The sequence below is a fragment of the Cicer arietinum genome, chromosome 4 (genome assembly GCF_000331145.2).
Source record: "Cicer arietinum cultivar CDC Frontier isolate Library 1 chromosome 4, Cicar.CDCFrontier_v2.0, whole genome shotgun sequence".
NCBI lineage: Eukaryota > Viridiplantae > Streptophyta > Magnoliopsida > Fabales > Fabaceae > Cicer > Cicer arietinum.
Genome location: NC_021163.2, coordinates 55431662 through 55446416, shown reverse-complemented (window position 1 = coordinate 55446416; position 14755 = coordinate 55431662). Strand labels below are relative to the sequence as shown.

Genomic DNA, 14755 nt, shown 5'->3' with positions numbered 1-14755 from the left:
AGTGCCAAAAAACGCGTCTAAACTGAGGAAAAAGGGACTGATTGAACTAGAACTCATATATCCGTTATTCGAAACTGAAAAACTTAGGACATATATGAAATCAGAAGACTAACGAATGCAAAGAAAGAAATTGCTTCGTAAAGTGATGTCAGACGCGCCGTCACACGCAGTGGCAGAAGGTGGCGCGTGGATTTGACACGCATGGAGCATGGTGGCGCGTGTGGGCATGTGAGAGGTTTGTTGACGATGCACGTTGAGGGGTGGGTCGACCTGGGGTGTACGATGTTGCTGAAGTGGTCAGGCGTCGGAGGGAGCGACGACAAAGCGATTGTGGCAGGAAAAAAAACAGTAATGTAGCACAGACATGGAGGAGGAAACCTAAATTGAGAACATGGTTTGCTGGAAAAAAAAAATCCTACCGGAGACAATGGGTCCACCGGGTAGGTAAAGATTAGGGTTGTATCAATAAACTCTAGATACCATATTGAATAATAAGAGAATATTGAGAATGTTGAATAACTCGCGTGTTTCAACTACACAACGGATGTTCTTTATATAGATTTACATAAAAATATTTATTTTCAACGGATCCAAATAAATCAAAACACCACTTTGATGTAAAAAGTTTCAAAACTTTCCCCCACCACATCCCTATTTTCTTTAGTAAAAATAGAATCCATATATACCCTCCTAACTTAGGCAATCAATGCATCAAAAGTAGGCGCTACCTTCGACAACAAAACAATCCACGAGATATCAAATTAGTGTCTAATTTGTTGCTTCCTCAATACCACAATAACTATCACATTTGTGAAAAAACTATCCTAAAATGACCGTTACTTTTATTTCCCAATGCAATTTCAATTGATGTTTTCTTCAATTGTACCATCTAATTAATATTATGTGCATCACTTTCAAATTATTATATCCACTTTACATTTATGATAAATAGAATACACCAATGATTAATAAAGATAATTTAGTAATCATTCTCCTTATTTTATTTATCATCTTTTTAATGTGTGAAATTGCCAAATGCGACGATTATTTTGGAATAGAAAGTAGAACTTCTTAATATTCCTTGAGCATGACAACCCATGCCACTTGGCTTAACTTCAGAGTAAGATCATCAATTAGGTAAAACCCATTGATAGACCATAGACTTTGAAAACCTTGATCCCTATTCCCTCAAGCAACCAGTAGGTGACTTCTGTTATTAACCTTTTTTCTCCTTGTGTTTGGAAACCAAAATGATAAATAAATAAAAAATTGGGGGAAGAATGTAACAGAGAATGAACAAAATGAAAAATTAGTAATGTATATATCAGAATAAAAGCAAAATCTGGAAAACTAAACATACATGTATAAATCTAAACTTGCTTTGAATTCTCCACTGTAACTTTAACATATTGTCAGATTTAGTTACATAGTGGTCTACACTAATGCTATAATGTTGGACGCTAGAATCCAACAATTTTATAAGGTAAGGCCCTCCGCCACATAATAATTTATGGGAAAAGCCTACCTTTGTATCAAAGACAGTTTGATACTTACAAATCTTAGTATAAAGTTTTAATCATATGGAAGAATAGAGTCATCTTCTTACAATATATTTAAATCACAAGTTGGATCAAAGTTCTTCATCTGATTTAATCTCCTTCTATAAGACGGTCTTACTTACTGTTATCCTTGCTTCGCTGACGGTGTTTTGGTACCGGTAGTTGCAGAGACGTTAGCAACCATTGAATTTGGTGTTGGTGCATCCTCAGATTTCTTGTTGAGGTTATATGGTGCTGCACTCATGACCCTGCATGGATAGAAACAATTAGAATTTTAATGATTTTTCTGCCTAATTTTGATAATACAAGTTATATAAAAATATTGTGCATGGTGAATGAAGATGTAAGAAAAGCAGAGTCAAACACCAGTTTTGTCAGAGACGTAAAATTTGGCTATGAAAGCCTAAGAAAACTTGGTCCCTTGAACATCTTACCTTGTGTTTAAAAGTTTGAGAAAAATTGAGACTTTCCAAAATATATTTGGAATTCTCTAATAGTTATATTAATGTAGCAAAATTAAATAACTTAATGTATCACTTTGTCAAGTGGTTGCAATGCTTGTGTTTAATGCATCTATTAACCATCAACCCAATGCATTATCAAGGGTTACAATCTTTTTCAAGAATTGTTTTCTTTCACCAATTGGTATGAGTTTCTGTATAAATAGAGACACTTTAGAGAAAGAAAGGACGACACAAATTTCATGTTACATGAATCAGACTTCTTTCAAAAATATTTATGGTCATTTTATTTTCTCTAGTGCACGAGAGTAAATGAAAAAACTTCATTCTGTAAACTATCATTGATCTATAGATTTGATGTGAATATGCAATATATATAAAGGGGATTCGCCGATTAACCTGTTTGCATCCAATATATATAGATTGGTAGCGGCGAATTGAACCTAAAACTTAGTGTGATAACACGCTTTGCAATTAATTTGTGCAACTTTCATTATCATCAATTTCATCTTCTTCTTGTTCAACATCAAAAGATACATCAATAGAAAGAGGAGAAATGAAATGAAAATCGTAGGAGAGTCCAATTTGGATGGGTACAAAAAGTGAGTACTCATTCCTATCCCCTTTGATAATAAGTTTTTGAATTCCCAAACAAGGGGAAAAGTTAAAACCATGAAGATGAATCTTGTAGTTTGTGTTGGTCTAACTCAACCTACAAAACCGGCTTGTAAGATGAGGGATGGCGCCATGGACCAGTATTGTTAAATGGCGGCCATGGTGCTGCCATTCAACCATGGCATGAAGGATTTTTGGACAACCGCCGTAGACAATTTGTGAAGGAATGCCTGCCATGGCGGCAAAATAGGCCGCAATGGCATTTTTGTATAGTGGATTTTTGACCTTTCGCCATGTTCCGCCATCGACAACACTAATATGTACTTTTTTAGACAATATCATATCTAATGCGAGACTCTCGACGCACGCCCCTCACGTCCAAGACTGGACATCTAGAGCGTGACCAAAGTGGCCCGATAGCAAGTGCCCCCTACAGATTTCGGATAGGCTCTAAGACCATCTTATAGTTTATGTTAGTCTAATTCAACCCTCCAAAACCAGTTTTTAAGGTAAGGAATATCTACCAGTTATAAAGACTTTTTTAGGCCATATCACATATGATATACGACTCTCAACAATGAAAAATCCATATAGGATAAGATATCAACATGTTTCACGTTTCAACGATTTAAAGATGACAATTTGTTGTATGGAAAAGGTAATTATGAGAAACAGAAACCACGTATTAGAACTAACCTTTCCTTGCGCTTCTCCAAAAATCGAGCCAGTGATGCTTTGCGAGCCTGTGGTATAGCTGCATAAAATATTATGTTAGTTCCATTAAAATCATTAAATGCATGCACTATCGATGATCAAACACATGAATAACTCTAGGCCATGGTTACAATTGAGATTAAAATTGTGAAACAAAGAGCTACTTTTTGGAATCGTGAATTGAATCTTATTATGAATTCTAAAAACATTACCAACAAAAATATGACACTTTTTAGTAAACAAGTGATATCGCAAAAGTTGACAAAAGAAGTGGCAAGCTACACTAAGTTTAGGTAATGATTAATTAGAATGAATCGTGTCCAAAAATGGATAAACATAAGCGATTCATTTCAATTGAGATCAGTTTTGTATTGAATCAAGATACGACTCACTTGAATCATAAAATACTGAAAAACATGCTCCAGACTATAGAGGGATGCTTCCTCTGTTTATTTATTATAGCTTTTAGACAAATATCCCAAAACAAAAGAATGTGAAGAAGTGAAGCAACATCAGGTAGCAAAAACAACTATCGTTACATACCTGATGGAAACATGGTGGTTGCATTGACTATTTTTGGAGTCTCCACTTTGCTGACAGAAATGGTAGGAGTAGGACCTTTGGATGGTTTAGCATCAAGGAATTCATCGCTGCTACTTGCACCACTCCCAAACGGTGGACCGGTGTGCGAAGAAACAGATAAAGGACTTGAAATACCAGAGCAGGGTGGTATATCTGCAGGTGGACTCATAGGCACATCATCACCTGATGCAAACTTCGAGATCGGTGCCTGAACTTCAGGTTGGGCCCCATCTAAAGATGCAGATACGCCATTTCCAGCCAACAACATAATGGCTTGTGCCTGAATAAAATTGGTCAAACTTATGCTTAACTTCAGTCAAAATAAAACAAACTTAGGATCAGTTTGAATTGATTTATTTGAGCTTATCTACTGACATAAGTACTTGTGAGACTGTTTGTGAGAACTTATGTGTGATACATACATCAGCTGTTCTCAGCTTACTTTCATAAGCTCTCTAGGGTGAATTATGAAAATAATTTATAGCTTATGTGAATACAAAAAATGAGTACAAAAAGTGGACACATAAGCTGTACTCACTTTTTCATATGTTCTTCCAAACAGTCTCAATCAACAGAAAAAGAAAAAAAAACAATTTGACATTATTTTATTTTTTGTTATAAAAATAGCTTATACATTAACACTTATATGATAAACGCTTAATTAAACTGTTTATCAAATAGGACCTTAAGCTTAAGTATGAGGATGTATGCTTCCCTTTCCCTTTATACTTATTCTCTACTAGTCATGGATGGGGTGAATATATACGAGAGTAAATTACCGTCTCAGGAGTGATATCATTGAAAACGTTAACAGTACCGCCATAGAAGATGGTAAGTTGAGGAGCAGGTGCAGATGGTTTCACACTGTTGAAGAATAATATATAAATATAAATTAGAGACAAACAACACAAGTTAGTTGCATTCAAACCATTTCTCCAAAAAACAATTCAAGCATAAAACCAAAATTACCATGGTTCAGCCGAACTAGTGACAGTACCAACAATCGGAAGAACTGAATGAGGTGCTGTAACAGGTAATAATCCTCCAAATAGTGGTTGCATCACATTAGCACCATTCATATTCTGACCAACAGTTGCAAAATGATTCTTTAGGAACGGACTTCCCACAGAAACTGAAAACATCTTCACATCGTGAGGACGATTTGCATAACTCACATTGTGTTGTACAGGATATGGATTCAGGGAATAATGAATGCCACCTTGTCCATCATGTTTGAAAGATTTCTAAAATTGTAAGAACAAAAATGGAAGGAAAGGGAAGAAAAAAACATCAGCTTATACTTATTGAATGTGAAATTAAGTGTATGAGAACAGCAAACGTGATATGTTGCAAAACATCGAAAAATCATGTTCGAATCCTAAAAGGACAATAAATAATTACTATCATAGGCAGATCTTTAGAAGATGATATTAAACTACAGGAAAAATTGTTCATTTGGTTCTTTAAGTTATTTTACTGAAAAAATTAGTCCTTTATGTTTTCTTTCTCCAAATAGGTTAAGATTGAACTAAAAATTAAAATGTTAATCTGAAAACACAGGAGTGATAGATTGGTTAAATGTGAATTTGTTATAATCACTTAAAGTAAATGAATTCCAAACCAGACCCTAACAAACAGAATAATGTCCTAACTTCACAATTTTGAACAAAAAAACATAAATAGAAAGAAATGGTATTATCAAACCTGTAATCCACCAGCAGTGGCGCGCTTTTCTTCTTCCGAAACATTAAAAGGCATCAAATATGAATGAGCAGAGACTTTGTTCCAGAAGGGCCATTTTACTGCTGAAACTTGTGTAAATCCTACACAAAGGAACCATCAACATAAGCTAAAAGAACTTCATATCTTTGGAATCACAGTGAGTTTGACAAAATTATGGTGGCACTAGTGGAAGATTCAAAGTGCAGTATTTACCAAATTTAGGTAATTCTGCTAAACTCACCGCCAATCCAAACATGCACATGGCGCATGTTTTGTTTCACGATGGGATTGAGACCACCGTGATTTTGGTAATCCCACTGCGAAACCAAACTGCACTTAATCAATTTGGTAATTCGGTACACTAGTACACCCTTCAATATGGGGAAGAAAAAATAAATCAATATGAATTTTCAATTTTATATATTAAATTTCATCTTTTTTACATCAATCTATGTCTCTGTGTGGATTGGGGCATCATCTCCTCACTCTAAATTTCTTTCATTAAAAAAAAAAAAATCTATGTATTGTGTTGTGGAAATTTCAAATCCAAATCAAGTGTCCAAAATTACAAATTTCATACACACAAACAAGTTCAAAATATCTACACAAGAGTCACAACTAATCATAAATAACCACTAACTAATTAACCAAACCAATTTAGTAATCTATTCAACTATTTAATTTTTCTACATCAACCAAACCAAAATTGAAGCTCAAAAACATAAAAATAACAACAACACATAAGTTAAATAGCTCAAATACTTCAAAGAAGCATAGTTCATAATGATGTAAAAATAGTTGAATGAAAAGAACTAAGAAAAAGTATGCCTGAATCTTTGCACCCTTCATTGTTAAATTGTTCCTTTGGTAGAGATAATGATTCTTTTGAGCATAGACCCAAGAAATCTCTTTCCATTTTTTTGAGAGAAAAAATTGAAGAAACCGAGAAACCAATCAAAATTCACCTTGAATTGAAACCCAAAAGTTCCTTTGTTTGAAGCAGAAAATAGAAACAAAATCAAAATAGGTAAAGGGAAATAAAAACTAGAAGAAGAAAAACACGAAGTTAGGTTGACTGATAGCGACAACTACAATTATTATTTTTTATTACTTCTATGAACTGATAGGATTTTTTTTTCAGTGATTATCTTCTTCTTTTAAAAAATTATCAAAATATTTTAATTTCAAACTTATATGTTAAAAGTATCTTATTTTATTAGTTTTTCGGAAGTCGCGTGCCTATCATACGTTTATATGAAGCAAAAAGTAATCGATAGCAAAGAATGCAAATTCTACATTTATGTTTTTTTCTTCATTTGTTTTATTAATTTATAAAAATAATCAAGAGGGAGTTATAAATACGAGACAGAGTTATTAATTTATTTGTAATGTCACACAAACAAATATTAACAAGTTAATAGCTCGTAAAATAAAAAAATATTTAATTGTAGTTTTTATCCTCTATTTTAGTTGAATTGCGAAATTAGTTTTCTCATTTTATTTTTATTCAGTTTTGGTCCTTTAAACAGAATTTTGGTCCAAAATTTGATGAAATTTCATTTTTTAAAGTCGTACTACAATATTTATGATCATAGCTTTCATGTACAATTGTTGCAAAATGAGATTTTGAGGCATTGTATGACTTAAATAAATACAAAAAAATTAAAATTTCATCAAGTTTTAGACTAAAATTTTGTTTGGAGCCAAAACGGAGAAGAAACAAAATGGAAAGACTACTTTCACAATTAAGCTAAGATAGAGGGACCAAAACTGCAATTAAGCTAATAAAAAGAAAGTTGTTAAAATATTATTTAAATATTACCGATAATTCTATTCTATTTTTTAAAAAATTTATATATTTTTTTGATAATTTTAATTAATTTAATAGTATTAATAACTAATATTTTTTTATTAATTTTTGTTTATTTTATTGATTAATACAAAAAATAAAGTAAAAAATGTATAGAAGGTCGTATCTCCACGATAAGACCAATTATTATCCCGTAATGTCATTAACTACTATATTAGAATGCAACTTTCTAAGAGTATTTTGGATTTTTTTAAATTAGAGTACTTTGGATATTTTTTTGAAGAAGGGATACAAATAAAAAAATTATTTTTATTATATTTAATGTATTAATTAATTATATTATTCATTTGTTAGGAAAAAATATACAAAATAAATGTAGAGATTGTCGCATCCTTATAATGGTGGAGAAAAAATGGTTATTCTTTGTATACTATGCATCTTTAATTAACGGTCTATTATAAATCTAAAAAGTAGAACATTTTAATATATTAATTTTAAAGTATAGTATTTTGAATTTAAAAAAAAATAAGTATATAAAAAAATTTGAATTTATAACACAAAAAAAATATAATAACTTATACCAATATTTAACTTTAAAAAAATAATATATATGTACTTTTTATTACTAAAATAAATAAATATTTATACTTTATTAAGCAAAAATATAATTATACTTAAACTAGTAACAATTTTAATGTCTATCATTTTTCATTCATTATATCTATATATTTATAATCTAAATCTATTTTAATTAATTTAAATATATTTATACCAATGTTTTATAGGTTTACATTGGCAAAAAAATACTGATAATGTAAAAAAGTCACACTAACTTTACATTCACAATGCATCTAAACATAAAGCTCCATAAATAAAGCTCATTTGTAATAAATTTGGATGAGTTTTTGATAATAATATAGCTGGACTACATTTATAAAAAAAAATTGAATGTGTATTTATTAAAAATTATACAAACAACAACAAAATTAGTAAAAAAAAATTATATAGTTAAAGTTAATTTTTAATATTGCACAAAACAAAAAACATTAGTAAAAACACATCACACCAACAAAAAATTTATTTTCAACTATAAACTAAGAAACCAAAGATGCACCAATGTTTTAAAAATCAGCTCGGTAATCAATCCGGTAAAGGTGTTAAGTTATTGGACCACTGATTGAACTTTATAACTAAATCTGAATGACTTGATCTTTATGAATATATTGTTCTGTATTGAATCAGGTTGAATAAGATTTCTCAACCTCTAAAAAAATATCAAAAACAAATTGACACTTATAAAATATCAAAGAGCATTTAACTTTTTTCAAGTAAAATCAAAGTAACAATAATGAGTCACCATGATACGACCAATTTGAATGGCTTTTTTTCAAGGTTGTCTTGATATCCATGGATTTTCTTAAGGAGATGACAAATCTCATTATGCACTACATCTCAATAGTATCCTACCAAATTCATAGTAATGAACAACCTAGCAAAGGTTTTACACCAAATAACCTAGCAAAATTTTTACTATAAAAAGAAGGTTAAAGACAATGAAACTTTTGATGTGACAATGTGAATTACAAGGAAGAGTTTGAATTGTAATTGCTCTTTTTTGAAATAATTCTTGCTTAATTTAAATGTAGTTAACTCAAGATCAATCTTGATTTTTAAACAGAACGTTCTTGGTTAGTGTAATAAAAAAAAAAATATTCTACGTGATCTATGGTTAGTGAGTCAAAAATAAATAGAGATAAGGGAAATAGAGTCACATAGTAATATATCTTGGTTCACCCAAAGTGAGTTACGTCTAGTCCTTACAATTTGTGAGCGTTTTCAATAAAGTGTTCAAACAAGATCATTCTTGCTTTTCACACCAACTTTCCAGATCAGTCTTGATCATTTACAATATTTCACCTTTCTACCTTAAAAATATTTCCATCAGTTACCTTTCAATCTTAAAAGGGGGTTTTATAAATCATTTTTTAACCACAAAAGGATTTTTTACAATTCACTCAAATTATCTTTAACATAATAGTCTTGAATTTCAAATGAAATGATTTAAAGAAGTTGATGGATCAGAATATACTCAATCCTTGTTTGAGTTTAGATTCTCAACAAATAAATCCTTAAATCTAGTAAAGCAAAACTAGAGCTTTTACTTTGATTGAAGAACTTTAGGATTTTCAAGTATGACTGTTTATGTGATTGATTGTTTGCACTTTAAACTCTTGATGTTTCCTTGACCTTGAGGTTCCTTTTATAGGCTTCATGAAAACTGATGACAACTCATATAGCCATCAGCAATCCAGTTGTCCAATTGTTGCTTTAATAGATAAATGTTGTTAAAAAGCAAGAATATTCTTGCTTTATAACTAGAACGATCGTCATTACTTTTTGAGTAAGTGTTGAACTGAGAACATTTGACAGCTGTTAGATGTCATGCTTTTTTATGTTTTGTGCGCAGACTGCTCAGAGGTGCAGTTGTAGTGTCTTATCATATTTGTTATCGATGTATTTGTTACTTTATCAATCTGAAGATTGATCTTGCTTGTTTGTTGATGCTTAGCTTTTTCCTTTGTTAAACTTTTGAAATGGATCTTTATGATACGATCTTGTGTAGAAACGTCTAGTACCTTCGTAATGGAGATTGGTTCATTAGCAAACCATAAACGATCTTGTCTTTTTCTCTTTCGTGAACCAGAACGTTTTTGGTTTGATAAAACTAAAAGCTGTGAAGAAGAACGATCTTCATTTTTCCATATTTCTATTTTTAATAAACCAGAATGTTATTCAATTTTCAGAATGATCTTGTGTTGACATGTTTAATATCTATCTTTAATTAATATACTAAAAAACGCATGTTAGAAAAAACACTTTTAGAATCATAATTAGAAGTTTAATTAAATTTGTTTGATTATCATCAACATATTAATTTGATATTTTGTCTCAACAACTATTTATCCTTGTATTTATTTACCTTATGTGTTGATGTTTTATTTTGCCTTTTTCACAATAGTTTAACAACTTGACCCATGGGGGTTAAGACGTCGAGGGAGGCTCCATAGAGTTCTCATATGCTCTTTGCCGATGACGACCTTGTTTTTGTCATAACTAATGGTTTAGAAGGCAACTTCAATTCTTTAAACTTCTTCACCTACCAAAAATCTTTGGGACAAATGGTCAGTATGGATAATTAAAAAGTCTTTTTCATTCAAAATATGCTTTTAGAAAACAAAACATTTATCTATAATATGATGGTTGTAAAGACTATGGGACTCTAATGAAAAATAACAAACTCAAAAGATGTAGTATTTGGGATATCCAAGAAGGATATCTTCTCTCTTGTGACCGACACAGTCTAAAAGAGATTGAAAGAGTGGAAGGAGAAGTTTTTGTCCCAAGATGGGAAGGAAATCTTGATCAAAACACTAGTTTCGACAATTCGAAACTATATCATGTGCTGCTACAAACTACATGATGGTTGTTGTGAAAAAATCTCCTTGGAAGGAACATGATTGCTAGATTTTATTTTCCTCCCCACTTTGGATACACGGTCTTTTCAATTTAGACATCAATCTTTCGGTGTTGCAGAGTCTTTCTTACAAGACTTAAATACGTTTTTGGTTTGTAACTTAGTTTTTAAGTTCAATTTGGTCCCTTAATTCTAAAAATAGTCAAGTCGGCCCCTTAGCTTACGTAAGTTAATGCAAATTAATCCCTTATGTCAACTATGCGTGTAAATATGTTAAATCATTATGATGTGACATGTGAGCTATATACAGTCGTTGTCTCCTTTCCAAACCTCAAATATCCATCTCCAACATCAATTTAGGGTTCAACAAAACTCATTCTTTTTCCAAACTTTATGATATTTTTTTTGTGAAATGATGAACATGGTGAGCAAAATCAATTCACCTTCTTCCTCAAAACCAAGTGAATTTAGAAATTTGGTTCAAGGAATGGGTCTTTTGGCTCAAGATGACACCGAAGAGTTGGTGTGGAGATGTTGTTCTTAGGGTCACTACAACTGTCAATTTTGGTAAAAGATTTTTGGAGTTGCCCATATTTTAGAGTATGTTGTACATTTATTATTCTCCATGTTTATTTTTGAATTTTTGTTTAAAACTAATTATTTTACTTTATCCACAACTATTACAAATTATTGGATGCAATTACTTTCATTGGTTCTATAAAAAAAGTAGTATGTGAAAAAGATTGTTCATCATGAAACAAAAAGAAGATTTGGGGTTCTCTTGCAAACACTTGATGAACAAAGACAACAACTCAATGAACAAAAGATGAAAGTTGTTGAACAAAGTCAAAAAATTGTTGATCAAACCCAAAATATTGATGAGCAAGCCCAAAAAGTTGTTTACCAAGTCATAACTTATTCAGTCAAAATCAAAACAATGTTGCACTTGAAATGAGACTAAAAATTCGCATGAAATAAATTAAAATTTGGAGGATTTGAAATTTGGTTCTTTTGAATGACAATGTTGTATTATGTGTTTTTCATTTTATGAAAGTGTTGTATCATGTGTTGGTGTGATTTGTATTTTGATTTAGAATGATGTGTCTTAAGATACTTTTAATGTAATGTTTAGTTTGAATTGAATGATATAGTTAGTTGTTTTATGCGTTGATGTAAGAAAAAAATGTCATTATTGTATTATGTATCTTCTGTAATATTAAGCTTAAAGAATAAAAATCGTTGATGTTTAATTTGGTCAAAATGATTTATGTTCAATTTTATGTACATTTTGACTCCTTAATTTAGAATTCATTTTTAATTTGGTTTGAATCCATAACAAAACCAAATCAAAGCAGAACCATAGAAAAAAAGTACATTTAGTACATGTTCATTAATACAAATCATAACATATAATAACCTTAAAAGATAAACAAATTTAGAATCTGACATACCAATTCAGAATCTAACATAACCAAAATGGTTCATAATCTTAATAACCATAAACCCAAATAAATTCATACATAACTTTGTATAAACCAAAATTGAGTCAAAAATAAAATAGAACATAAAATTCACTAACCGTCACACTAGTACTTTTTAGAGTAACTTCATCATTAAATGTGTCACACTTTTCTTCTTCATAGTCACTTCATCATTAAATGTGTCACACTCTTTTTTGAGTAACTTCATCATTAAATGTGTCACACTCTTCTTCTTTTCTTAGTCTTTCGAACTTCCTTTTCATCTTCTATGTTGCAACAAATTTCTCTTATCAACAGATTTATTGTTTGGTTGATCAACTATAAAACCTTTTTCACTTGCAAAACTTTCATCATCACTGTTATCAAAACTAATTTTCATTACATTTTCCTCTTTATAGCTTTCAACAAAATTGCTATGATAATATTTACACCTAGGTGTCACGTTTGATCCAAGTAATCTATTAATTTGACTTTGATTAATAGAGTAAATAGAAGTTAACCACCGTATTTTTGCCAATCCTCAAATGACCTTCAATAATGCACTTTTTCCTAATACATTTGATCCTCGCAAAATCTAATATTTTTGTAGTATTAGAGTGGTGATCAACGGTGGTCAGAATAGTGGTTGGAGTGGTGGACGACGATGGTCGAAGTGGTGGCTGAGAACCATTGATGGTGACATGATAGAGTTAAAATAAAAATAAGAATTTTAAAACTTATTTTTTGTAGTTTTGTATTTTAGGTAAAAACTCTTTTCAAAATGAGTAAAAAATTAATTTAACTTTATTTTATTTAAACATATTTTAGTTCTAAAATAAAAAATTCAAAATTACGGGAAAAGGACCTTTGAGAAATGATTGTGAGTTGCTTGTATTGCAAATACACCATTGCAAGGTTAATTCAAAAAGGGGTCATTTGGTTCCTAATTTGTTTTCTTGCCATTTACACAATTATCCTTTATGAAGCAAATGTGATGAGACTAAAATTCTAACATCTTAGTCAATATTAAATTCTAATTTTATAAAATGACTTTCAATATCAACTATGATTATAATTGCTATATTGTAAATCATTGGCTACTACACAAAACCGACTAAAATATATTATAGTTGCATCGATTATATTATATCCATAACCATGTAAAAAGTATTTTTTTTACATCACCAATGAATTAAACAATCATGAACTTTATATAAATTTAGATGGAAAAGACTTTTTACAAAAACATTCATGAACTTCTAATATCAATTGACCTAATCATCTAAATGTATATTACAGAACATAATAAATGAGCAGATACATAGAGATACATTATTTAACAAATAATAAAAATATAAACAATGGAATAAAAAAATAAAATAAAAACATATTGTATATAAATTTTTTACTGAATAGCTGTGAAGACTATTAAATTAAAAGAAAATAACTAAATTTCTTTCTAAATTTAATAATCTCCACGTACGCTGGACCAATAACTTGCACTGTTTGTTTATTGTCGATATCAATAATGCTAAACGGTACAAAAATATAAAACACATAATGTCACAACAGTGTTACAATCTTCATTAAATTTTTATAGGAATTGTTTTCGCACTATTATCGATATAGATAATTAAGACAAATTCTTAATTTTTGTATGTTCCTTTTTGAGGGCTTCAAACAAGGTTCCATCATAAACACCTCGGATTGTTTCTTTCTGTAGTAAACCATTCTTGTCTTTTGCAAGTTTGTAAAGAACTTCCCATTCAACAAAACCACCAATCCTGCATGACAAAATCAAATTATTGCAATATAATAATATTATTTTTTGGTAAATTCTTTGTTACTCCTATTTTATCGGATACAAAGTCAAAATCAATTCGAATTTTTAACTTAATTTAAAATAATTAAATATTGATAAATGACATGGCCACTTTTTATAGGGAAATAAATTAAATTAATTAATACTGAAAAATGTGATTAATGCATCCATAATGTTTTTTTAATTATCATAGAAATATATGTTTAAATTAATTAAATATTAATGATATCATACCTTCCTTTGAAATCGTTAGGTTCTCTGTTTGTCTTTATCATTTCCTTCAGCTCATCATGTGTTAAAGCATTTGGATATGTATGTGCATGTTTGATGAAAATTTCTTCAAATTTCGATGCAACAAACCTAAAAAAATTATAATAAGTTTTTTAATAAAGAAACAACCCAAAAGTTTTAATTAGAATATATATATAATTTTGTGTAAATAACAACCTTCCTTCAGAATCATAAACTCCACTGTCACTGCCATGTTTGCCAAATTTAATATTCTTAACTTCAATTGGAAAAAGAAAAGATGGAA

At 30.2% G+C, this 14755-nt stretch overlaps 2 protein-coding genes across 3 annotated transcripts in view; both read right to left on the bottom strand.

The window, feature by feature from the left end:
- Positions 1-1302: 1302 nt before the first annotated feature.
- On the bottom strand, positions 1303-6778 carry LOC101490602 (protein TIFY 6A). 2 transcript variants are annotated; one of them, XM_004498208.4, is made up of 7 exons: positions 6482-6778; positions 5636-5754; positions 4901-5175; positions 4711-4795; positions 3893-4211; positions 3332-3389; positions 1303-1807 (listed from the first exon to the last, which is right to left on the bottom strand). In XM_004498208.4, the coding sequence occupies exons 1-7, from the start codon at positions 6567-6569 to the stop codon at positions 1684-1686; spliced, it is 1068 nt and encodes a 355-aa protein (XP_004498265.1). In that variant the 5' UTR covers positions 6570-6778; the 3' UTR covers positions 1303-1683. The 2 variants fall into 2 exon arrangements, with proteins under 2 accessions (XP_004498265.1, XP_012570604.1); XM_012715150.3 differs by lacking the exon at positions 6482-6778 and adding an exon at positions 5895-6005.
- A 6987-nt stretch (positions 6779-13765) lies between these two features.
- Positions 13766-14755, bottom strand: part of LOC101490284 (probable peroxygenase 5) — a 3410-nt gene continuing 2420 nt past the window's right edge. The window contains exons 4-6 of the mRNA XM_012715132.3: positions 14668-14755; positions 14455-14580; positions 13766-14182 (exon numbers count right to left, since the gene is read on the bottom strand). Coding sequence (XP_012570586.1) covers positions 14032-14182; positions 14455-14580; positions 14668-14755 — 365 coding nt within the window. The 3' untranslated portion in view covers positions 13766-14031. The remainder of the gene's footprint in view (positions 14183-14454; positions 14581-14667) is intronic.